Raw genomic sequence first — 27,040 nt, forward strand, 5'->3', positions numbered from 1 at the left:
AACCAGTTTCACTTTCCGACTCTCATCGCAACTAGTAGGCTAGCCTACCAGAAGTGTATCTCGGAAAACTATCAATGTGAAACGGTAGGAAGCGTTATACGTGTGTTTACTTTTCCTTTTTATATTAACGTCCATATGAACGCCAGAATGTGTTGTTAAATGTATATCATCAGGTGTAATATGTCTTTGAATGATAGGCACCCAGCTTCCGTATTTTATGTGTTCATAAAAGTTCATTGTTCTACTATCCAATAAGTCTGTGCAGGGCTCTAACCACATTCTAGTTGCTGGAAATTATAACCAGCTAGTTTTGCTATAATGTTCTCGTTATGAGTATTATTAGGCTAACATCAGTCTATTGAGTTAAGTTCAACAGCTTGTGAAAAGCATAGCTAATCAAATGAGCCTTTGGTAATCTACATTGTATGGTAAATTTGTCTTTTCGTGGGGATAGATAATTTCTCTTGTTTTTAGACTTCGTTGGAAAATGAATAATAATAGAGCATGTATCGTGCCTGATTGACTCGCTTCCGACATTCTCTGCTTCCGTGTTACAAACTTTCCAAGTTTCAGCCACTGGTTCCTGCCATTCTAAGTTGGGCGGAGTTTAATCAGAGCGGCTGCAGCCTACTACTTGATTTAATGAAGAATAGCAAGAAACCTCCCATCTGAACCACACAATCAATTTTTCAGTGTGTGGAAATAAACAGATACATGCTTTCTCATTTGTAGCATCGCTGGCATGCACATTATTCATGCTATTTTTCAAAGTCGCAACGCTTGAATACTGTGTCAAATCACTGCCTCATCGCTTGTACGGTAATCATTTTATCTTCAGACAGTTTCACATTGTTACTGTTACTGCTGTGAATGAAAGCATGCTGGTCTATTCTTAACAAGATTAACATTAGGCCTGTTGAAAACAAAAACAACAGTAGGGCCTAATCCAGATGCAAAATCACATAAAAGATGAAATACAGAAATTAGACTGACACTAATAAACAAACCTTTTGTCTTTTATTCAAAATAGTGCAAACATATTCCCTAAAGCTGGTTTACACACGCAATAGATTTGCAAAATCATAATCATTTCAAATTCAAACCAAACTCAAGGGAAAGTATATCTCTGAGTATATCTGTTTTTAACTGGGAATGCCCTGGAGGGAGCAAGCTAGACCTTGACCTTTGACCCCACAACCTAGAGTACCAAATAAGTCATTGAGTGGAGGCATAATCATTACACTCCTCAAAGTACTGTTAATAACTGCTTGTTATTATTACTTGCTCAAAATGCTTCTCTGTAGAACATTGTTTGTCAGTTTATGAAACTATTACAGTAACCATTCCAAAGAAGCATAACAATAGCTTCAGGGTCCAAGGATGTACATGGTGCGATAAACACTACTTATCTATAAACACTACACTACTACCACTAGCTTGATCAGTCACACTTGAAAAGGATTTTTTACAATCATTGGTCTGCATCCACTACGACAGCAACAACCTGATGCCGGCAAACAGCTTAGTGAAACTCTGCCTTGGAGAAAACCGAATATCAGGAACCAGATATCTCATAACACGTGTGTGATAAAGTCTCTGTGTTGTATTCTGACCACAGCATGTTAAGAGTCTGCAATTATGGCCATGGTGCTGGATATAAATATGAAGTCATCCGACCTCATCAAGAAAGAGCCATTGGACTACGGGGGATTTGGGGAGGTCTATCTCTGCTATCACAAAACACTTGGCCAAGTAGTCATGAAAACTGTGTACACAGGTCCACCGCGAAACGAGTGAGTAATACCATTTTTAACTAGGATATACATAAAAAGACTAGACTTAAGGGTACAGACTTTACTTGTTTTTTCATTGTGCCTAATAAGAGATAATCAGCATAACAGACTTGTTCCTGATTCAGAATGTCCTACCAAGCTTTGAACTTTGAGCTCAAGCACTTCTTTGAACTTTAGCCATGCCAGTCTCAGGAATACTTTTATAATTAAAAATGTAGTTGAAGTAGTTGATATGGTAATTGGTGCCTTTGCATGTCCATCTGTGGTGAATAGTCGCCGAACTCATTCTCATTTTTCCTCCTGCTCCAGAGGTCATCGCCAATCTCTGTTGGATGAGGGCAGTTTGATGAAGAGACTGAATCACGAGAGGGTGGTCAAGTTGCTGGGCGTGATCCTAGAGGATGGGGACTACTCTCTGGTCATGGAGCTCATCCCAAAGGGCAATCTGCTGAACATGCTGGAGGAGGTGAGCTTGCACTGAGCCCTTGCCGAATGTGGAGCTATGTACGCTCACAGTTCAAATTTAGATGTCACACAGTACATTAGGTTGGGTAGGATAGAAGAATTCTTATGATCTTTCAGGAGATGTGTTATATTGTGGTTATATGGTCTTTTGGGCCCCCACTGTCGACTTCAAGGTAGGCGGAGGCGCTAGGGTTAGGCAAGGGTTAGGGGTTAGGATTAGCTGCCTTGGAGTCGACAGTGGGGGCACAAAAGACCATCAAGCTATATTGTGCATCATGGAGAATAAAAATTGTGTCACCTTTACTGTCAGCAATTTTTCTACCTTGACTAGTGGATTTAATTTATTTTAAATGTGTCTCTGCGGGTTCTTTCTACCAAAGGTGTCTGTTCCACTGTCCATCAAAGGAAGAATTATTGCAGAGATACTTGAAGGCATGGTGTACTTAACAGGGAACCGTGTCATTCACAAAGATTTGAAGCCAGAGAACATATTGGTGGATGATGGCTTCCATATTAAGGTAGGTGTGTGTGTGTGTGTGTGTGTGTGTGTGTGTGCGTGTGCGTGCGTGTGCGTGATATAGAAAGAGAGAGAGAGAGGAAGAGAGCGCATAACTGCAACAGTTTGATTGTGAGAGTCTTTGCTTAAATGTTTGACTTTTTTTCTACCTATATTTATTGTGATTTTGCATTAACTTATATGCTATTTTTAAAATGCTCCGGACTATAAGTCGCATCAGTCAAAAAATGTGTCATGAAGAGGAAAAAAAATATATAAGTCGCAAATTTAGAAATTTATTTCACAAAATCCAAGACCAAGAACAGACAGAGACTATGTAACTGGACACATAGAAAAAAAGATTGAGAATTTACCGGGAATGTTAATGAAGACAAAGCTGAGGCGAGCCAGGTGATAATGAAGGCGGCAAACGAGGAGGGCCCAACGGTAATTGTAAAGCAAAAGATTCACTGAACAGAAATGCTGATGTGGTACATGAAAATGTAGCTATAAATGTGGAGAATGCAATGCAATCAAGCATTTTGGGCGATGTGGAGGCACAAGCCGGCAGCAGAGCAAATGCTCGGGAGGCCACCTCCGAGAACTAGAGAAAAAGATGTGCTTTAAAAGAACGTGCAGATGAAGGAGTGAATGGCGGTGAAGCTGAGGCAAGCCGGGTGATGAGGAAGGCAGCCAACGAGGAGGCCCCCGATGGTTATTGTAAAGCAATTTGCAAAAGATTTACTACGAAAATGCTGATATGGTACATGAAAATGTTGTTAAAAATGTGGACAATGCAATTAAGCATTTTGGGCGATATGAAAGCACAAGCCGGCAGTAGATCGGGATGCTCGGAAGGGAACCTCTGAGAGAGAAAAAAAGATGCACGTTTTAAAAGAATATGCAAACTTTCAACAACGCTATGCTAAGGAAGCTACCCTTATTTTAGACTGTTCACATGCCTTTCTTAACCAGTATGGACATTTAATCTGGAAAGGAAAGTTATTCAACTACCACACAGAATAGGGTCACCAGAAGTCCCGGTTTAACCGGGTCAGTCCCGATTTTGAGTTGCGTGTCCTGAGTCCCAGTCGAGATGTTAAAATGTCCCGGTTTACACCAACCAGTTTTAAAGTGTGGTCTTATTATAGCCCGATCATTAACTAAACCCATGTAGAAAGACTATAGCCTAAAGCGTTTGGTGTATGATTTTGATAATGTGTGTGTGTGTGTGTGTGTGCACGTGTGCCAGTCAATCGTAACAGTCTGCATAATCTTTGCAGCCAACCTTACAGTGTATCTCTGTAAACATAGTTGCAACACGGTCATGAAAATGCTGAAGAGAAAGTTCATCATCATTCTCAAAATAACATTTGAAACTCACAATCAAAAGTATTCATGCATGTCTGGATAACGGGGTGAGGAATGTTTAGGAGACAGACTATCGCAAATCCTCAAATTATGGCCGGGGTCTTTTATTTACTTAGGCTGCGCAAAGCACAGGTCTTTATTTAGGGCAGACTTGTATTCGAGGCAGGCCTTTATTTCTTACGTGCGCTTTATTGTGAGACATGTGTTTCGTTTGGAGCAGCATACCGGTAGGATATCAAAAGCAGAAGATGTTCAGTTTGGTTTGGGATTTAATTTTGGATTGTTTGATTATATTGCTAAATGTTGGGACTGATGGGCACTGAAATCTGGGGGGTATTTGATGGTTCACTATTAAAGGAACCGTATGTATGAAATATATTACAATTAATCATAAAATGGCCCTGATATGTCACTAGATGTTAAGAAATCATGTTCAGTTCAAATACTTATATCACTGACAACAGTAGTCCGGCCAGGATATTGTCATTTAAAAAGTGCAGCCCTCAACTGATGTTGATGATGTGTTTTGGGCTGATGCACCACCCTCCACCTACCTAATCACAAAGTCAGTAGTGTTTCGGCATCCGGGTTGGCAACCTCGAGGGAGGGGGAGGGGATACACTGCTCTACAGTCATTTGAAAGTGGTTGCAGTATCAGTTTTGACCACAATCTTACATATGGTTCCTTTAAGTTTCATGTAGTTGAAAGAGTGTCGGGATCATACCTGTCAACACTCCCGTTTTTCCCGGGTTCTCCTGTATTTCAAGGTCATCTCCCGGCACCCTCCCGTTTTGTTATTTCTCCCGGAAAAGTCCCGTAATTTGCATGGCCATAAAACTTCATTTTAAAATCATTGATCCATTCATTTTTTCTATTAGTCTGACATCTCCCAGGTTGCCAGATTGTGTATGAAATACACCCTACACATACACGATCACTTAGTTTCAATTTCAACCGTTTTGTAGGCTAAAACCTGGCAACCCAAATAAGGAAGCGGGTGCCGATTGCGCAGCCTGAGTCTCGTCGTAAGCAAGCGGGCTAGTTGAGTGGCCTACTTCAGAACTAGCTGTGAAATTGTTGGAAATTTAATTGATTAACACATTACATAAACTGTTATTGAGTGTTGTTGATACACTGAACTTGTGCCCTCGGAACCAAATCTGACAGCAAGCAGCTTTGGAGTTTTGGAAGTAGGCTGCAGGCAGCTGGTGGATACATAACTGGCATGCGTAAGGTAATGGTAAGGTAATAGCAACGACCGAAATGCAGTGTTGAAACACGTGTATGAAACGTCTTAGCCTACATATGCAAACCCAAATCCAGTATAAACACTGACTGGGATTCCCACCCGATGTTTATTGCGAGACAAGGCATCCGCTTTCATTCATTCATTGACCGTGTGCTGTGATGTAATGAAAACCTTATTGCATAGCCAAGTAGGCCTAAAGTAGCCTAAATTGATTTTTTTTTTAAAAATTAGGCCTATGCATGATTTACTTTTTTTTAATTAAATTCGTAGGCTGGAATGCCTCGCGGCAACAATTGTGTTTAAATGTAGGCTAGTACTGCTTCAGCCTCTGGCAAGCTCAGAAGGGGACGGCAAGTGACTGGTAGCTTGAGAAAGACATGTTGGAGACCCATGGTGTAGGACAACGACTTTTCATTGGCAGTATTAAACCAACCAACAATATAAAATATTAAGAAGAGCTCTTTTATTTCATTGAGATAAATCGAAACCATGTAGGCAATTATTACCCCAGCTTGTAGGCTATTTGGGGACCAGCCTTTATTTGTCCGAATCTGAGGCCCGGCTATAAATAGAATCCCGGCCATAATTTGAGGATTTACTGTACGAGTGTTTTAGGCATAGTGCAGGCCCTAATCTCTGACTGAAAGTGCTCAGAACTTGTGCATTTGCATAACAATGTTTAATACATTTTCCCGGGGGCGACACCCCTGAATATTTTTGATATGTAAGTCGCACCTGACTATAACTCGCAGGACCAGCCAAACTATGAAAAAAAGTGTGACTTATGGTCCGTAAAATATGTTATATAATGAGTCAATGTGAAGTTCAGTGTTCAGCATTTACGTGTGGGTATCAGATTGCAGACCTGGGTTTAGCCACTTGTCAGATGTGGAGCAAGTTGACCAAGGAGGAGTCTCGCAGGAAGAGCCAATCAGGTCGTGGCGGCTGTGCGCGTGGGGCAGGCACCCTTTACTACATGGCCCCTGAGCACCTGGAGAGCATACACACCCGCTCCTCCGAGAAGTCGGACATCTATAGCTTTGCCATCGTCGTCTGGGTAATCCTGACCAACAGCGAACCATATGAGAGTGAGAACTCATTGACATCTCTGTGTTATGCGATGCCTTGTTTGTGAAAAACACAGGTCCAGTTTTCTTAGTAGTTGACATTATCATCTTTGGTATATGAATTGTATTCAGGACAATTTGTGGCTAATAACCCCTGTATGCACATGTATTGCAAAATACCTGTACCATGTATAAAGTGATGTTCACACCAAGAACAATAACTCAGAGCAGTCTAAACTGGACTTTGTGGCTTTTATCAGATGCTAGGTCTGAGGACCATATCTGTCAGTGTGTGCGCAAGGGGGATCGGCCAGAAGAAGAGAGAATTCCAGAAGACACGCCGCAAGAGATCATCTCGCTGATGAAGCAGTGTTGGGACCAGGACCCTCTAAAGCGCCCAACCTTCAAAGGTTAGCGTGTGTCCTAAGTATGCAGTGCCACATTAGTACAGTACTTTGTAATCTTTCTTTTTTATTTTCCACCCTGAACATGGGCAAAATGCCCCATTGACATCAATATGTTTTGTGTAGAGTTACCACAGTGCCACCTGTGGTTGTATAGAGTAACCTGTGGTAGCTCTATACAAAACATATTGATCTCAATGGTGCATTTTGCCCATGTTCAAAATGAAAAAAAGAAAGATTTGCATAAGACAAGTCAAATTGGTGTTTTTTAAAAAGAAAGGCTCATGGAGAATAAAGAAAAAAATATAAAAAAATCTTTGCATATTCCCACAAGGTGTTTGGGTGCTCTGAAAATGAGAACCAAAATGATTTTTCAGACTTGTAAGGTTTGCTGTTCAGACCCTGAAGTAATTTATTTTCTGTTCATTGCTTTTTGTGAGAGTGTTTCTACTTATCTCAGTAAGGAAAATAAATCAAGAGTCTATGTTGAGTACAAATATGTCTTCTGAAGGCCTAAACAGAGCCCAGCCAAAAACTCCAATAAAACTTGTATCAACTTTGAGGGACAGCTATGACCATGCAGGATTATCCAGATCAAACATGATTTTGCTACATACTATTCTTATTTATGTACCAGCATGCAAAATTTGAGCCTCCTACATGGTTTAGTTCTTGCGCTGTGGGCTTGTGAACTTTGACAAAAAAAAAGAGGCCGACCAAAATCGACACCCCCCTCCCCTGTAAAACTGGTCGTATCTTGGAAAGTATTGATCTTACCTAAGAGTAATTTTACAGTGTGTCTCCTGGGTAACATAGGTACACCTGGTAATTTTTTCAGAATTTTTTTGAGACCTAAGTCCGTGGGCCCTGGTTCAATTGACTTGGAATGACCCTGGTGCAAGTGTCAGCAACATATTTGTTATTAAACATCGCCATGGCAGCCTACATGTAATCGTTGCCAAGGTACATGTGATCTTGTGAAGTAGGTAGCCTACATGTAATCGTTGCCAAGGTACATGTGATCTTGTGAAGTGCTGTCCCAATCCCATTTATACCTACAGTATACACACTCACTCACTTAGCACCTGAGATCAATTAAGTCTGTGAGTCTTTAGTCCTTAGTCCTCAGGGCTCACTTTGGGATTGGGCCATTTACATTTACACACACTTACTGTAGAACATTACTCATCTGCTGCACCATCCATACAATTAAAACCTCCGTTATGTTTTGAAGAACGTATAGTGTTTCCTGCGAGTGGCTTCTCACAGCAGCTGTAGCAGCAAACTCTATTAAGTTCATGTGACTGCAGTTTATCTCATTATCTTCCGCGGACACTTGTGTTTCCTGCAGAGGCTTACGAGCAGTTCCTCCCCTTCTACAAAGAGCGCCTACAGAATGACGTGGAGAGGGATATTCAGAAACTCAAGGTAGGCTAAGTGTCGAATGTAAGCATGCCAAGAGATATTTGTTGTGGTTAGGCTCAGTATCCCCTAACAAAGTGGCAAATATTGTCAACAGGAATCCAGAGATAATCACCTCCAGTTAAGTCTGTCAGGCAGTAGCACAGCTAACTGATAAGAAAGCAAGTGAGTCAGACCACATCACAGCAGAGCATTTTACGTTTGCTAAAAGGTGCAAAGGTGGTACCTGAATCTATGTTGTCTGTTACTCTCATGCCTGCCATCAAGGACAATGCTGGCAAGGTTGGGAGTTTGGATAATTATAGGCCAATAGCCCTAGCCAGTTTGATATCTAAAGTACTGGAAAGGATATTGCTTGATTGCCTATGTCCTTACTACTGACAATCAATTTGGCTTCAAAACTGAGCTTGGTACTGACTTGTGTATCTATGCCTTGAAGGAGGCAACATAAGGCAGAACTCTTCTGTGCTAATTGGGTTTATTGATGCCTCTAAGTCCTTTGACAGAGTCAATAACCATTCTTTCACACAAACATACAGGTATTTGTGGGCGTTTGAGGGCGTTTTTGGGAGGTAACCAGGTGCGCTGCATTGCCATCTATGTGATTGACTATGTGATTGAGATCACATAGTAAATAGCTGGTTCAAGGGTTATAAAAGTATTTTCTCGTGTTTAGTTGTATAATGAAGGCACAGTCTTTATAGCCATCCATGCGTGTTCACTTCTGGCTCCTTGGCTATCAATTTGGTAACGATAACAGACTATTTGACGTCTTTAGAACACTAAACGTATAGGAGGTGTCAAATGTTGAGTTACTCCAGTCTAAATTTTTGATGTTACAGTTTTTTCTGATTGCTTAAGCACATTTTTTGTAACTATGGCTTTTTTTGCAAAACTCTGCACACAAATAGGAAAACCTTTCACCCAATCAGCAAAACATTGTAGTTCTCTTGCAAAAAAGCTCTTGCGCCTTGCTTAACTTTTCACACCTTAAGTAAAAATGATGTTTTAGGTATCAAACAGTAAACACAAGCCATCACAATAGTAAGCACACAATGTGCCAACTACACACTCATGGTCTGAATAAAAAACACATCTGGCTTTTGCTTTCTCTGTGCACAAGGTAGACTATGTCAGTTTGAGGTCATACTTTTGTCATACTGTAGTTCTGTAAACATACAGGGATCCAAACTTCAAGTACATCAAAATAAACACAAGTGTGTTTTTCCAAGTCAAAACACAAAATAGCATTTCACTGAGACAAAACAAATCAGTCTACATCGGGTCGTCTCTCTCAAAATTCCGTCTACATCACATGCAATGTCATAGTCCAAGGCACCGGGAAAAATATATTCTGGAATGACGTATCCAAGCCTGACATGACAATATCCTCTCATGTAGACTGTTTTTTTTTGTCTGTAAAAGGGCTATTTCTTTCTCTTCTTACCCTTCCTCTTCCCCCTCCTCGTCCTCCTCTTGCTCCTCCTTGTCCTCTTCCTCTAACTTCACCTCCTTGTCTTGTCATCCTCTCCCTCTCTCTTCTTGACCTGCATCCTTTTCCTCCTACTTCTTCACCTCCACGTCCTATTCTTCGGCCTCCTCTAATTCTTACTCTTCCCACTCTTCCTGCTCCCTCCATTGTACCCATTGTACATTACCTGTGGCTTATATATATAAGCAGCATTGCATATCATATGCCCAAGATAACATGCTGGCAAGAAAATTCCACATGAGCACAGATGACGTCAAAATGAGCCTGTTTAAAGCATATTGCACTCCTTTGTATACTGCTCCCTCATGGATTAAGTTTTAAAAGGCAAGCATACAGAAGCTTAAGGGTGCTTATGATGACTGTATGAGGATACTGCTCAAGAAGTGACCTGTTCTGTAATGCAGGGGTCAGCAGCACCTTCCAGGCATTATTGAGAAATGTGGTCTACAAATCCGACTGTTCGTTCAAATATCGCCTGAACATCTCCCAGAACAGCATTGTTATGCTTCTGGCAAATCCTAGATTTAGTGCCATGATACCCTGATGATACCATTATGATACCAATCATTACTATGGAAACACTGGTATAAGTGTCTTTTATAGAAAAGAAGTGTGTTGTTTCTTTTTTATTTCTCTGTATATGTTTATCTTTGTCTTTTTAATGTATGTTGTATGTCATGTCTGTGTCTTCTGAATGGACCTTGAGTCTAGCAATAAAGTTAATGATGATGATGAGTGTCTCAGAAAATGGCAGTTTCCCTGTACAAATATTTAAAAACATCTATGATAGCATTGGTATAGGGTGAAATTGAGAGGAGGATGGAGAGAGGAAAATCCAGGTGTTTATTGTGTAAGGTATGTGTTCGCGTTTCACTATTTCATTCATTTATGGTGTAGGTCCTTTAACAAACACTCGGCGAGATGGCATAGCTATGTTATCTTTGTATTCCCAAGTTGACTTCTTCCTGGTGATGTCACATGCGGTGGTCAGTTATTAATTGTCTGCAATGTGTAACGGTCACAGTACCCATCTCTTATCCCCCGCGTCCCGTAGGTATGCTCCCTGACACAGAGCCGCATGAGGTGTCGTGTCAGAACTTCAGCACTCCCATGTACTGTAAAATCAACACAATGAACAAGCTATATAGCATGGCAAAGGAACTCAGTTAAAAAACACCTAATGATTCTTACTGAGTACTGACCTAATGAGTCTTACTGGAGCTACATTTTTTATTAGTCTTTTTTATTTCTCTTTTCATTTGCATGCAGGGCTTGTACACTGGCCCAAAGGAATTGGTGGAGAAGATGAAATTTCTCAGAATGAGGCACCCCGACCTGATCGCACGTAAGCCCTCTTTTTTAATGATGGAAAAATGCCTGGTTGTGCATATGTGATCCTTAGGAGTCCACTTTTAATCAACAGGCCATATATCTTGAGACAGGCCTTCATCCCTTAATCCCTGAAACACATTTCTGGGAGGTTCAGATGTGATTTACACATCTGTAATGCATGGCTATTTATAAGAACATTTGAATTTATCTCATCTTACATTTTATATATGTACAGGTCTGGAAAAAATAAGAGACCACTGTGCATTTTTCTTTTAATATATATATATATATATATATCTTTTAATTTATATATATATATATTTATTCCACTGCTTGGTTGAATTTCCCATTGTCCTACGTAATTTAGAACGACCATTAACTTTATGTTATCTGCACACCTATGAAGTAGATCCATTTTCTGGCCGTATGACACTTGTATATTAATTCTCCAAACTCGTTGTGAAGTTTAAATGAACGGTCACGTTGCATCCGAGCTGTAAAATGCAGACGTTCAGAACATTGCAACATTGTAGCATATGACGGAGGTGGCTTTTAGCTAGATGGATGACGGCAGGCTAAGTAAAATAGCGATGTTTCAAAGCTAAAGTTCATCAGAATCTTGGGATCGCCCGCTTGACAACGGGAGAGATAGAACTAACGACTGGCCTTTGGCGTAGCAACCATCCATTTAGAACTAGTAGCGGCAGTTTGTCCTGTGAGTTGAGAATTAGTTGATATGTGCCGGAAGAAATTAGTTCTACAAACAAGACAGTTTTAGCGATTAAAACGTTTAAATTGTAACAGGAAATGAACATAACGCAAGTGGCAACAGTGGAATAAGCGGGATAATGGACTCCACGGTGGTCTGTTCACAGAAGTTAATGCACTAGGAGGTACGCATTCGCGTCGGGGCCGTTTTACAACCTCGACCGTGTCGTCCATTATCCCTTACATATATATATATATACTCTTTGATTCCTCCGATATATATATATATATATATATATATATATATATATATATATACTCTTTGCATGAATATAATGTCATCATCCTGACTGAAGCATTCTTGTTGCAGCCGAAAAGCACAATATGGCCACTCATGCCACTGACACCCCATTATCTCTGCGGAGCTCCGAGATGGCTCCTGTGGAGGCCAGCATCGAGGACCTGCACTTCAGTGCCGTGGGCCCTGAGCCGAGCCTACAGGTGGACGCGTCCCCGGTCCTGGAGCACAAACTGGCCCAGGAGCTGAACTACCACAAGCACGGCAGCTACAGCCAGTTTGACCAGCCCGAGAGTGGGCACTGCCAGCCGCCATCACAGCCACCGATTCCCTCGTACAGCACGCCTGCCGCCGCCTACATGCTGCAACAGCAATCACCGCCAATGCCCACCAACGGTCGCTGGTACTGCCAAGAGTCATCCTCTGTCAATCCGTGGACCAAAGCTGACACCACCCCGCAAAGCCCAGAGGACAATTCCATGGCTCGCTCTATTGGTGGAGGAGCGCTGGATGCAAGGTACCGGAGCCAGATGTCAGGAGGGAGTGCGTATTCTGATCAGCACCCCCCCATGGAGCGGAATATGTCCTGCCCCAACTACCCTGTGCCGGAGTCAGATTACATGCCTGGCAATATGCGAGGTAACGTCGGACGAATGCATTCCCAAGAAGGTGGTAAGAGAGACTTCCAAAACTCTATTTTGCACTATTGCCATTTTATTATGGTAAATTTCATATGCCTCAGAAGTGTGTGTGTGTGTGTGTGTGTGTCCGTCCTTTTTTAAACCTGACCAGGCCTTCACATTGTTGGGGGCCGTGCCATCCAAATTGGGGACGGTAACACAATGAGTATTGTCTCCCCTGAACCGGCCTCCATTGCGTCTCAGTCTAACGGAGGGTCCACTATCCTGTACAAAGAGCTCCTGCAGAAGTACCGTAAGTCATTCTCTAACTACAGTTACTCTCCCATCTGACATGATGTGGGGAAAGGCCAAATCAATATCTTATCAACCACAAAGGAAACTTAGATCATCCAATTCTAATCTTTTAATCGTACCCAAAGTGCTCCACAAACAAAGTGGAGAAGCTGCGTTTATCCATTATGCCCCAAACTATGGAACACCCTGCCTCTGTACATCAAGCAGGCGAGTTCAGTAAATATTTAAAAAAAGATCTGAAAACATACCTGTACAGGAAAGCTTTTAGTTAACTCATCTTATCCTGTAGACTACATTTTCAGATTATTCTACATCTGCTACTATTGGAGGCAGCCAGCCAGAAGCAGATGGGCTCCCCTATTAAGTCAGGTTCTGCTCAAGGTTTCTTCCTGGAATATGGAGTTTTTCCTTGCCACAGTTGCCATATGGCGTGCTTTGGGGGGGTAAGAGGGTTAAGGCTGCCAGTCTTATGGCGTCATTTTCTATATTTTTGATATGTTGCTGAGTATATCATAAACAGCAAAGAAAAGTGATTGATAATGACTGACTGACTATTATTGTGTTACATGCTTCAAATGTAAAGCACTTTGAGCTGCATTCTGTGTATGAAAGGTGCTATACAAATAAAGCTTTATTATTATTATTATTATTATTATTATTATTATTATAAATCACAGCATGTTTATGATGGGCTCTCCTCTTGCATACACACTGATTTGATTTAAATGCAAAGGTTCCTAGTCCTGGTTCCAGGCTTCTTAGTTATATTAATTAGAGAAGTAATATATTCTCTATACTGAGTAGAGTCAATGTTGTTATCCTGCTCTCGATTGGCTTGCCCAGACATATTCAGCTAATTAAGTGTGCTCCTGCCATAGTCGAGTGAGACATGCAAAGTAGAGGGAAGATTGCCCCAGGAATAAGACTGAGAATTACTGTGTTAAAGCATGGACAGTAGCCTACCATCCGTAGAGGCTCAACTCTCTAGTGTCCCAAAGTGATTACCCGTCAGAGTCGTGTGTTTGGTTGGTTGTCTGCATTTCTAGAAGACCACGCCGTGACTGAGGACCACCTGCAGCTGCTACGGGAGAACATCGCCAGCAACTGGAAGCGATGCGCCCGGCGCCTGGGCCTGACCGACGTGGAGGTGGACACCATCGACCACGACTACAGCCGCGACGGCCTGAGCGAGAAGGTGCACCAGATGCTGGAGCGCTGGCGCATGAAGGAGGGCAGCGTGGGCTGTACAGTGGGCCGCCTCTACAGGGCGCTCAGCGACTGCGTCAAGGTGGACCTGCTGCACCGCCTGCTGCACACCTGCCGAGAGAGCACGGCCCCATGAGTGACCGAAGAAAGGAGCCGTCCCCAGACAGGCGACTGAAACATCTGTCAATCTGCCAAGCACCCACTGGCTTCACAACAGACATCAACTTTATTTGTGAGACATTCTCAAAAGAGCCCAAACAAATGAGTACGATGAATGATGAATGAATGAATGAATGTTTTATATAACTACATGCAAAGCTCCTACCTGGCCCCCAGTCTCATGGTCTTGCCTGTATCGTGGCCTCCTTTACCTCTTTGTTTGGATGACGACGGAATGACAACAGAGCAGTGTCTCACCAGAAAACACCAAATCAAAACAGTTTGGACCATGTTGGTCCAATAGTGCTGTCATTTAACTGATGAGGTACTAATGATGAGGATCTGGTTCAGTAGGTTTGACAGGTCAAATTGTTTTATTGAATTGTATCATAAACTGTCAAAATAATGTCAAGTTATTGTCAAGTTATGTTTAAAGGGATATTCCACCATTTGGGGAATTACGCTCATTTTCAACCTCCCACCCGGAACATGAGCATAATTCCCCAAATGGTGGAATATCCCTTTGAAACTAGGGTTGCAAGGAACAATTTGTTTGATATTTGATTAATCTGTAGATAACCAGAGCAGTTTGCGCCAATCAAATCATCTTGGCGGGCTTTATATGGTGATGGACAGATGAGCAACGGTGCCTAGTCATGTCACCTGAGCACGCTTGAGTTGATTTTGTTTACACCAAAAAGGCTGTCTCTATAGAAGCTAGACATGGAGATTTCCTTATGCGTCTGTTGTGCATCTGTTGAGGGAACAGCGATTAAGGCATTTATGGAGAAGGATGTTTTGACTGTCCTCCCTATAGTATTCACATACTGTATTTTGTTGCTCTGATTGGTTAGGTCTATCCAATTGTGTGCAGAGGCATTTTTCCCCTGTTGAAACCCGCCCCATAATCACATCCCAATGGTGTGGTACCAGATTCAAATTCTAAATAGAATTGAGGTGGTGTTTAGACGACAACGAACACGATGCAGTGATATTTTTCTGCATTTCTGCTCAAGCACACGTTATATTATACACGGGTTAGTGTAAACGAAAACTTTTCTGAAAACTGACAGATGTGCACAATGTTATTTTTTAAAACGGAGAGGGTGAAATGTCCGTCAGGCTACATGTAGTATGTTTTTTTTTTTGCACAGATTTATAAGAACTTGTGAAAATTGGCATCTTGTAAACATTGCCTTTAGTACAATAGGCTATGTCAGAAAAAGGCAATGTCAGAACATTTTTTATTTAATTCCCTGGCCATGTCCTTGTGGGAATTAACCTAGAAAACTGTGAAAAAATGCATATTAGTCTAAAAGATTGATCATGAATTTTCCAGATAGGTATTGAATTGACTACTTTATTGATTAGATCGATCAATTAAATTATTTATTTTTGCACATCCACAAACACAACAGAAGTGAAGTCCTACAAGCCCCTCTGCCATGTATAGAAGCACACACGCGCTGTATTGTTAAATCGCAAAGAGCCTATAAAACAAAAAAAAAAAAAAAAAAAAACATGGAGAATCATGGTGTCATTGTAATGCTGGCCTTAGTTATTGTTGGACATGCATGCCAGTGGTTTGCTATGTGAGGGACAACTATAGCCTCATATTTGTTAAATGTTGTCTTATTGTATGTTGTTTTCATGTTTTAAACTTGTCCACTGGAGGAAACTAACAAAAATATTTTTTATATGATACTAAACCCAACAGGCTCAAGAATGCTGTGTCATTGTCATTCATATAGAACTTTTGAGGAAGTATCTGAAGCACACATTTGTCAACATCAGTCCAGACACACACACTCACACTCACAGAGACGACAGACAGAAACAGACGACTCGTGCCTTTAACAATTCTAGTGACGTAAAATCATAGAAAAAGTCTACCACGGCCTTTTCCTCTTCCCATGAGTTGCCCTGTGAAAGGGCTTATATAACCCCATGGACATTAGCGCCTCCTTGTGGCAGCGTGTCAGGATAATGATTAGCTTTAGACAGAAGTGCCTGCTCAATACCATAAACAATAACATAATGCACAGAACCTTCTGGGTTTTGTGGAATATGTAGCAAAGTAATTTCACAGTTCCTGTCTCAGCTAGTTACAGTCCCACAACAAACACCATCAATGCTTAAGCAATGGATAATCACACAGTCTATGTTTAATAGTCAATAGTCTGTTCACTGATTCATTTCACTTCAGGAGGAGTGATTCATCTTTTATAAAGAATGTGAAACCAACAGAGAAATTACTTATATTATGCCTTCTAGTAGAGATTCTGCCTTCAGAAAAATAATACATTCTAATACTCATTAGGAGGTAATCCAGCTAGGTTCAAGGACAGCAGACACCATGTCATCAGAAAATACATTAAAAGAAAACCTCTCCCAAATACAACACAACAGCAACAAAAAAATGTCAGAAATGTCAATTTGCCGAGGGGGGAATACTGGGCTATAATTTGAGAGCGAAAAGGAATACTGTGACCCAAAAACAGAGGCTTTAATGAAAGGTCAAGCTGTGATCAATAGCTGGAAGTGGGCAGTTCCAGGTTGGTATTAATTAATGAAAGGTTCCACTAATAGCATTACCATAATTCAGTTAAAGCCAACAGCATTAGGCTACTAACTGCTAGAAGATAGGAATATCACTGAACAGTGTCTGCCAGAAGTGCTTTAAAATGATTTGTTGACACAATTGTACTTTTACTCACATTTTAATTAACCCATAACACTAGCCTATCATTTCTGGGTCACTACCTTTTTCAATATTTCATCTTTTCCCCCTGGGTAAATACAGAAATATTAGACAAAATGTGCCACTCTTCCAATTGGGAATTGAAATAATTGTAATACTTTTTGAGCCAATGAGCCGTGATGGTTTGTGTGTAGCACACTAAAATGTTTAGTATCAGTAAAGACTATACGTCTCCATCCAAAATCCATGCCTCTGTTGAATTGTTTTTATTTATCGTCAAAGTTTAAGGTACCGAAGCTAAAGTGTAAGACTCAATTTCTGCTGCTTTCTGATTCTAAAGCTCAGAGTCTTTTAATTAGTAATGTTTGTGATCAATCTCCTCTGAGGTAGAAAATGAAAAGAAAATGAGACTGCTCTTGGCCTTACACCCTGAAATCATGTGTTTCATAAATAAAAGTGCAACACAGTATGGCAAGTCAAAAGCACGTTGTTAACAATTTCATCATTAGCCTAACAGAAAAATATACAGATGTGTAAACAGAATTTAAGGGCCAATATATAACTTTGTCATCAAACACCGACATAATCTTACTGTAATTTCACCATTTCAATTCTGATTTATTCACATTTGTACATAACAGGACTGTGGACAAGTCTTACATACAGTATCTCAATGATTCAAAGACAAATATTAAGGAAAAGATCAACTACTGTACAAACAATCTGTCTTTTCTTTTTAAAATGGCTAGTTTACAATTTCCAAAATAAATAATAAATACATACAATACTTTTCTTTGACAACATACGCTGAAACCGGAAGTCTAAGAAGGCTGGCATATTGTGCTCTGTGAAGTGGATGTTTCATGTCGGCATGTCATATAGTGCTGAGCACCTGCAGCTTGACCAACACACTCCAAAATAGCACAGCTGCTGGCCAAAAAATTGTCTTCTAATATCTTTAACATTTCACATCCAATGTCACAGTCTACACTGTACTCACTTGGGTTCCCATACACCTGCCAAGTCGATCAGATGAAAGATGGATAGGGATGGGAAAAACACACATGGACAACATATTGACAGACAGGGATTTCTCATTTTATAGTTGGATACTGCTGAAATGTTTTCACTGCATATTGCATATTTTCATCCTACAAACCCAATGAGTAATAGAAGTTTTTTTCTTTCTTTGATATTACTCTCCCTGTAAGCCTGAACCACCATTTACCTTTGAACCTGCACAAGATATTAGTCCAGGCAGTATTAATTAGTTGACCCAAGCAAAGGCAGCATCATAAGCCTTTCCACTAGCCATTAATGAAATCCTTTGATGTCTGTGCTTATAATTTGCTTTCCATTTAAATCTCAGCGCTTCAGCGAAGAGAATGCATAATCGGAATGCTATAGTGTCTTTTTGTTGACCCTGAAAATAAAACCTGCAGGAAAATGAACCTGAGTTTGGAGATGGAATGCATACCCCGCATCGCTACCAAGGGAGTATGAGAGTGCAGTGCACTGATCATTTGCATATTGCCATTTAAAGGGAAAGATCTCAAATCATACTATTCCTCATACCTGTCTTATTTCATGGTTGTTTACACTATTGATATTTAACACGTCACACTTCAAACAATGGACCATATAGGACAGGCAATTCATCTTTTTTTAGATAGATAATGGATATCATGATTTACTATTACTATTTACTGTCACACTTTCTGAGGTACCTGATGAAGTTATAATTACAGTATGAGTTGATTTGTTATTGTTCTTCACTGCAGCATTGTGTACCAAGTACATTACTTGAGATCTTGAGTGCTGAGAACTCTTAAAAGAGAATTCCCACCATTTTTCACATAGGCCTAGATCTCTGTTTCTTGAGCTCACCAAGTACTGTTGGTACAAAAAAAAAATCACTGCTACCTAGCTCGGGTTGCTGCAGCCAACGGCTAGAGTAGCCAGGCAGTTACAGTGCTACACTTGGGGGGCATGTGCATCACATGAAGTTAACATGCCCCCAGAGTGTAGCACTGTTTTTTGTGCCGACGGTATTCGGTTACCTAGAGAAACAGATCTAGGTGAAAAATGCCAGGAATTCTCCTTTAACTGCAGTAGAAAGCCTGTAGAAAATAAATGTATGTGTCCATACTCTATGTTAACCATTTAATGCAAAGTTTGCTGTGTATCAGAAAAGCTGAATTTAACAGTGTCAGACATTGGTATGCTTTATGGCCAGGCCACTTTAACATGTCCTGGCACAGTCTCCAAGTTGAACTGCAAATAATCGATGTCTTCTGTCCTTTGCCTAGTAACCACCCTGTTGGCGGGTAGCCTTTTGGTTTGAATTTCCAGGTCGGAGGTCACCGGTGTGACCTTCTCCTGAGAGGGGCACTGCACAAGTGCTGCCTTGGGGTTGAGGTGCACGCAACAGGCCTTAGGGTAGTTCCGGAAGCATTCGTACGCGTCACTGCATCTGCACACTCTCCCCCTGGGCTCCAAAGAGCGCGGCGACACGCGCTTTATCCTCAGTGGCATGATGCCCATGGCGCTGCGGGGCGACTTGGAAGGCCTCGGGGGGCCGCGGGGCTGTGACGAGCTGGTACAGCCCAGCAGACAGACGCGGCGCAGCACGCCCAGGTCCCGGCACACGACCCTGCGGAAGCTGGGGCGGAGCAGCATGTAGACGAGAGGGTTGTAGATGGTGGAGGACTTGGCGAACATGGCGGGCACAGCGAAGGCCAGTTGAGGGATGCTCTCAAGGTGGCCGAACGCCGCCCACATGGACACCACGGCGTAGGGGCTCCACGCAGAGAGGAAGCCGATGCACACGGCAACGCTGAGCTGGAGATAGGACCAGGAGTAGAAGAAGAGAGGTGAGCTGGAGATAGGACCAGGAGGAGAAGAAGAGAGGTGAGCTGGAGATAGGACCAGGAGGAGAAGAAGAGAGGTGAGCTGGAGATAGGACCAGGAGGAGAAGAAGAGAGGTGAGCAGCGGGAGTGAGTAACGTTATGTTTATCAGCGCTTCACACTTGTGGTGAGAGAAGCGTTATTTTAGGCATTTTGCATACTCTGCTTTTAACACACAAGCTGTTATCTACTGTATGTAGGAACACACACACACCCACACCCATACGAGCTGTTATCTACTGTATGTAGGAACACACACACACACACACACACACACACACACAGTCAGTGCGTCGAGAATTCACAGTTGTCACAGCCCAACATATAGTACTGGCAGTGTTGATTTGGTAGACAGAAAAGCAGGTGGTCTATATTCCATAATTGCCACAATAGCTACAGCCATTAGAAGAGACACTTGAGGAAAAACAGTATGGCCCGATGCCAAAGAATCAGGGTTCATTTGGCAAAACACAAGGAAATCGGGGATAAGGCACCTATGGGATTTGGGATGCACACCAGTATGCCTGTTGCCACTTGACACACCATGTCTCCCATTGATTAGCCAATCAAACACCACAGCATGCAGCAAACTCAAACACAAACCCCTCAGAGAAAATGAATAGCCATACTGGGGCACAAACCTCACCGGTAAGATACTAGATCCATCATAATGTTCCATGCCAAAGCCAGCACAATTAACTCTAATTGAGTAATGAGTACTTCATCACTGTGAGTTATCTATTGAGGTCAGCAAGTCCATATATGATTGAGGACATGCTCTGCGCAGCTCCATACCTCCTTTAGATTTGTATTAGCTCTCAGACTTATTGGGGTCGTCTATTAACACAGTGGACAGAGGAATGCCATGCAGGGTTCATTTCTATTACTCATTTGCTCTGACCTCTACGCTTGCCTTTGATATCCCTATATTTGTCATGAGCTCTCTCTCTGCCTGGTAACACGCGCTGATTGAAGTCTGATGACCTCCACCTGTTCCTGCTCTGCTCTGCCTCACCCTCGTTTACCTACCAGCTGCACTGCATTCACCACTCATCATGCCCTGTATATAAAGCCTTGCTGTTCAGTCCACACTTGTCAGATCGTCTGCAAACCCGCACCAGTTACCTGCCTGTCTTGGAAAACGACTCTGACTCTTTGCCTGTGAACCCAGACCCGCTCGACTACTTCTTTGATCGCCAGCCCCGGTAATCTTGACCTGCCTTCCGTCTCGCTTCTACGAATACAGCCTAGGCCTTGACTGTACTGCTGCTTCGTTTCAATTGCTGTTGTGTGTGTGTTTCCCCCAGGACTTCCCGGATCATCCAGCTCCTGCCATTGCTGCTCGGCTATTGGGGGAACACACACACGCAGACTCTTGGAACTCCCGGAACCCCTGTAACCCCCGTAACCCCCAACCCTTAAATAAACTTTCTAACGTGACGCTTTTGTGGTCCTCGTCCTGTTTGGTGTCTGACAATATTGTGCTATTACTAGCACCTACGGCACTTTTACAGCAGAAAGACGAAGTGACTACTGCGCTACCAACGAAGGGCATGTTTGATTCCTCTCATGAGTGGAATGGCATCCGGAATGGCATAGAGGAGAAGAGATGAGACATGGGAGGGAGCAAGAGATCCCAATACAGTTAATTTGCTAGACAAAATCCCATTTAGTTTCATTAAGACCAGATAATAACACTTTATTCCTGTCCAGGCAAGGACATTTGGGTGTAACAGCAGTGAAGACAGGTGAAGAAATATAGATAATAATATCAATAAACTGTACATGCTGTGCAAAATGGCACAATTTATCTAAAAAAATAAAATCAATAATAATTTCCCTTTGGGGATCAATAAAGTATCTACCTATCTATCTACGATTAAGAGCATAATGGTAAAATGGACACACTGTATAATTTAGCATATTGGAGAAAAACAGAGCAAGAAAATGATGCAACTTCACTGCAATCAGAGTTAACAAACCTCAGAATGCTTCAAACTTAAGGCCCAACATTTATCTGCAAGGGATGATGTCTGACCAGCATTTTGTCACGGCTGATTTTCATATGCTTTTTGATGAAGGATGAGGTCTAGACAAATGAGAGCCAACTCATATAACTCTACAAATTGCAAATGCATACACACATACTGTGTACCTTTACAATAATGGCCTGGATGTTGCCCATGCGAGTCTTCTTGGGCACGTGACGCTCCATGGCTTTCTTGGTGGTGCGCACAGTCACCAGGATGCTGGTGTACGACACCACCATGACTGCGCAGGGAAGGAGGTAGCAGCCGACGAAGAGCACCAGCATGTAGGAGCGGGCACCCGGTTGGAGGTTGGACAGGCGCAGGTCGATACAGCAGGCCGTGCCGTATGGCTCCGGGCCGTACTCACCCCAGTGGACCAGCGGGCAGCCCGCAAAGCCCAGGGAGTAGAGCCAGGCACACGCCACCAGCAGACGTCCGTGGGACGGCTGAAACCTGTTACCTGCAGAGCAGGCGGGGTGAGTCAGTTTACATCTGCATAAGACTGCAATAGGAAAATAGCAATTAAAATGGCTTTTGTGTATTTTGTTATTATTATTATTGATATGACACACTTACCATTAATCAAATAAACCTATCAAATTGAATACTGTCCTTACATGGTAAATAAACCAAATTCAATTTCTTTACACTGGTACGAAAATCTCTGTATTGCCCCAAGGACTTTAGACTGATATATCTGTATCTGGTAATAAACACAGCATCTTCTTCAGGTGTAATATCTGAAGACAAATAACTTCTATCTTTGCCGATCTACTGTGCTCTTGGCTCATTTCACGGTCTACTGCATGCTTTTCTGTAACCTTTCCCTGGCTGGACGATTGGACATACTCACCATAAAGAGGATAACATACTTTCATAAAGCACACCAAACTTAGCAAGGTTAACGTGGTCAGACTGCATATTCCAAACAGAAGGCCACAAAACGCGTAGATCAAGCATGCCGTCCTCCCAAACAACCACCTTGAGGGGGAAAAAAACACACAAACGATTGTAATGGAATATAAAATGAGATGCCGTTCATAGCCCACTGTAACGTCTGATCATTACTATAAATGTTGATACAGTGCTATCATTGCATGATTGGGTGAAAATCATGCCACGTATGTGAGATGATGCTTTTCTCTCCTAAGCAGAGACATTATAGGATGAAACCAATTGATGTTGTAAATAAATGGAGCTATAACTGTTTCATATTACCTGTGAAAGGCACTTGAGAGGATAGCCATTGGGTACAAGGAGATAGTCAGACCCAGATCACTGATAGCCAAGTTGATGATGAAGAACTCTGCTGGCTTAAGTAGATGCTTCTTCTTATAGGAGACATAGAGCAGCATGCTGTTCCCAAGCACCGAGCACATACCTACAAGAATGGAGCATCAGTCAGGAGCCAGAGCAATCTATTGGATGCTTCAGTCAGAAAACCTCACACTGTTCTGTACTTATCCATGGTACTGGGTGCAAAATATGCAAAAGTCACTGAGAATGAGTGTTTTGATCCTGAAATGTCAATTTTCCTCTTCAGACTGGCCAGTGAATTCAGCGTGAATTAGTTGACTTGAGGTTAACAGGTGCAGCTAAGTGTTGCATCATTAAAATATCGGAATGGACCTGAAGCTTTTAAATGAACTGTAAATGGAGGCACTCATTGGAAGTGCTTTGTGTAAGCAAGTGTTGGACATGTAATATGCAGTAGACATCATGGCAAAGCATTGCTGTAAATTACAATAAAGAGTACATGTGCAAATATTTTTGATATTGATAGACTTTGAATACAGGCATAAAAACGGGAACATCTTCCCTTTCACCTGAGAAAAGGCATCAGGGGAATTCTGAAGCGCGGTTTTTCAACGATTTTCATTCTCATCAGTGCGCTTCGCTAACCTGCATAAGTGTTCTGACGTTCAGCTTTCAAGATCAAAGACTGCATGCAAAGCTGGGAACATGTAAGCCTCTCAGAATACAGGAAATGTGTGTAAGAGTGTGAGTTTATCTGTGCACACACATCTGCATGTTAGCTTTGACGGAGAGCTTTTATCATTCAATAAGTAAATGCTCAGTGTGACTGCATCCGTGGGGATATGTATGCTATAGAGAAAGTGAACAAGATTTGTGTTTGCAGGCATGATTGAAAGGTGAGATCAATGTGGGTGTGTGCATCCATCTGTATGTGTGTGCATATATGTGTGTGTGTGTGTGTGTGTGTGCATGTGTGTGTTTGTGTCAGAGGCTGTATTTGTATGAAATCGTATTTGTGTACAATAAGATATATTTACACAAGTGAGACCAATGTTTCATTAAGTCCAAACATAAAGCAGTACAGTGGCATACAATTGTGACAGCATCATGCAAACGCTAAACTAAATCCTAATTCATATTCAGCCTGAAACAGCACACTTACCAAATATAGCATAGACAATGGCCATGCTGATATCTGCAGCCTCTGGGATGGTTGACTGAAACAATACCTCATCCTCCAATACATTCAACTGCATGAAAAGAGATAAAGCCATTAACTCACAACATTCCATAACAGGCCGCATGGTTATTTGTGTAGAACAAACACTATGTTCTAATATGCTGGAGATGTTCTTTTTGTATATAACACATTTACTGATATGTTGTCTCAGAGGGCAGCTATACATTATAACCTTTAAGCTGGCATCAAGAAGGCTTAGTGCGTGGAATAGCAAAAATGAGTGTAACTAAAGGTTGTACCAGTGAGTATACATCTGTGTGTGTGTGTGTGTGTGTGTGTTGTGACTTGCATGAGGAGCACCCTTCAACACAGACAAAGTGAGTTGGGTTGTGAATGGTGAATTTCTTGGCAATGTGTGTTTAACTGTGCTCCATAGCAAACATGGAAACCTTTCTGAAGATGTATGCTACAACTGTTCATCTGGCAACTGATACACATGAGGGAGAAGACTTAAATGGCTCTGTGTGATGGTTGAGAAATTGAGACAAAATAAAGATGAGTCGAGGGGCCAACGACAAACAATGTTGGAGGAGAGATGTGGAAACAGATGGTGTTTTATCACCATAAACATTTAAATTAAAACACACACACACACACACAAGCTACCCGAACTGCAGATTAATTTTTGTTTTATTTATTTCATTAAGAAATTAGCATCTAATGACGTCTCCATTTGCCTCAAATTGGTTACAGTTCTGGTTTGTCTCTATGCAACAGTCAACACAACACAACTTTTAAAAGCTTTCTGATTGTTCTAATTAAATCAGGCTAGTAGATAGGTGCAACATCCTCTAAAATCTAAGAAGAAATCCATCCACCTACTGTAGTTAATGTGTTAAACGTGTGAAATCCAATGACTGTGACCGCAAACGAAAACGAAAAAATCGTTGTATATCAGAGCAGAACTAGGCTACTTATTTACTTTTTACCAGATGCATCGATACTGTATTATTGGAAGAGCAGGAAAAGCATTCATGGGCATGGGTAGGTTGTGGCACAAAGTAGACATGCTGGCTACAAAAGATTTTCCTAATAAATTCCTAGTAGCCTATGTTCCAAGACCCCTTAAAATGACACCTGGCAACGTTTATGTTGTAGGCTACTTACCATATTTCCTGTTCTACTAACAATCCCTTGGGAGGCTCCAAAAGTCATCCAATGACTTTGTCCTTAAAACAAAAAGATGGCTTTGAAAATGCTTGTCACTTGCAAGTTGAGCAGGCACGTTGCCGCAGATCACAATAAGACAGTAGCCTAGCTATCTAATTTTAAAAGGTAAAAACTCGCAAATACCATCAGGATAAACTGAAGGTGTAGGCTCTCGTGAAGATGCAGCGGCTTTTATCCTCCAGTGTATGGCGCGGGAATCGTGCCTAAAACCTTCCGACCGTCCATCTGATCAACCAACCGATCGACCAACCGAACGTCATACCACCCGCCTTACTTACATGTATCAGAATAATTTCCTTTTTATAAGCAGCCTATATGAACTTACACGTAGTGTAAGTTGTGTGTGTATGAACTTACACGTATCCAACATGTGCCCAGAATTGTTGCAACATGTACTTATTCTGTTGGAACATGATGGATACATGTAGGCTTGTGTTGGAACATGAATACATGTAGGAACACTGCACAATGTTGAAACTTCATTAAATGAACATTCATTAGTCTATTTGTGTCGTTATTAGTGACAAGCTATTGCTATTGTTGCTCAAACTATTATGCATTATAACCATCGGCAAAACAGGACAACCAATTATCTGCGAGATATGAGAAATGCCATAGGCTGGCCTTACCACATTTTCTCTTTCTTACATCAATACGTTATGGAAGCATATGAGCCCACTTCAAATCTCCAAATATGTGATTATGTATCCTAGCCTATAGGCTAAGTTTAACAACGTTTTATGGACAATATCCCTCGGACTAGCCCTCGGACTGCAATTTGAATAGATTTTGCTGTGCTTTACTCTAAAAGTAGACCTACGGCCATTTCTTAGAGTGGCTTGAGATTAACATAGCCTAAATACTGTAATGTTGACACTAATAAAGATACGTTTATAATAGGCTAACAAATGAAAAGTGTTTTCAGCTGAAATGGCATGAAGGCTATATGTGGACCGCCTGGACCTTTGAGCAAAACATCAGCAGACAGAGAAGCCCTCAGTGTAGCAATGCAGACTGTTCGGGGGACCTACTATCCAACTGTGGGTCGCCAGTCGAACTGACAGGCTTATCATAAATTCGCATTTATTTCAATTTGGCTATAGGCTACGATTAAAGTTCACAACTAGGCCTACTCGCAATATGCTGTCGACAACTCGACTAGTTAACCACAATTTGTAGCCCTATTGGTCATGTTAAGCATTACTTGCAATGTGAAACTAAAATCTAAGACAGTAGAAAATTATGTTTTTAATTTAATTAAGTCTTTAAACATAATTTTCTACTGTCTTAGATTTTAGACAAAAATGCACCAAAACAAAACCTCCGGAGAAGTAGC

General features: G+C 41.6%; 2 protein-coding genes across 2 annotated transcripts; one reads left to right on the forward strand and one right to left on the reverse strand.

The window, feature by feature from the left end:
* Positions 1 to 16,124, forward strand: ripk1l (receptor (TNFRSF)-interacting serine-threonine kinase 1, like). The gene is made up of 11 exons (XM_048246011.1): positions 1 to 84; positions 1,619 to 1,793; positions 2,103 to 2,259; positions 2,639 to 2,776; positions 6,232 to 6,463; positions 6,703 to 6,852; positions 8,198 to 8,274; positions 11,030 to 11,105; positions 12,171 to 12,770; positions 12,891 to 13,031; positions 14,080 to 16,124. The coding sequence occupies exons 2-11, from the start codon at positions 1,639 to 1,641 to the stop codon at positions 14,373 to 14,375; spliced, it is 2,022 nt and encodes a 673-aa protein (XP_048101968.1). The 5' UTR covers positions 1 to 84; positions 1,619 to 1,638; the 3' UTR covers positions 14,376 to 16,124.
* A 1,437-nt stretch (positions 16,125 to 17,561) lies between these two features.
* On the reverse strand, positions 17,562 to 26,004 carry LOC125301284 (opsin-5-like). The gene is made up of 6 exons (XM_048253746.1): positions 25,642 to 26,004; positions 24,457 to 24,544; positions 23,256 to 23,418; positions 22,891 to 23,018; positions 22,163 to 22,497; positions 17,562 to 19,940 (listed from the first exon to the last, which is right to left on the reverse strand). Exons 1-6 carry the CDS (start codon positions 25,687 to 25,689, stop codon positions 19,326 to 19,328), a joined length of 1,377 nt encoding a protein of 458 aa, XP_048109703.1. The 5' UTR covers positions 25,690 to 26,004; the 3' UTR covers positions 17,562 to 19,325.
* Between the last annotated feature and the right edge of the window lie 1,036 nt (positions 26,005 to 27,040).

The sequence above is a fragment of the Alosa alosa genome, chromosome 1 (genome assembly GCF_017589495.1).
Source record: "Alosa alosa isolate M-15738 ecotype Scorff River chromosome 1, AALO_Geno_1.1, whole genome shotgun sequence".
In the NCBI taxonomy this organism is placed as follows: domain Eukaryota; kingdom Metazoa; phylum Chordata; class Actinopteri; order Clupeiformes; family Clupeidae; genus Alosa; species Alosa alosa.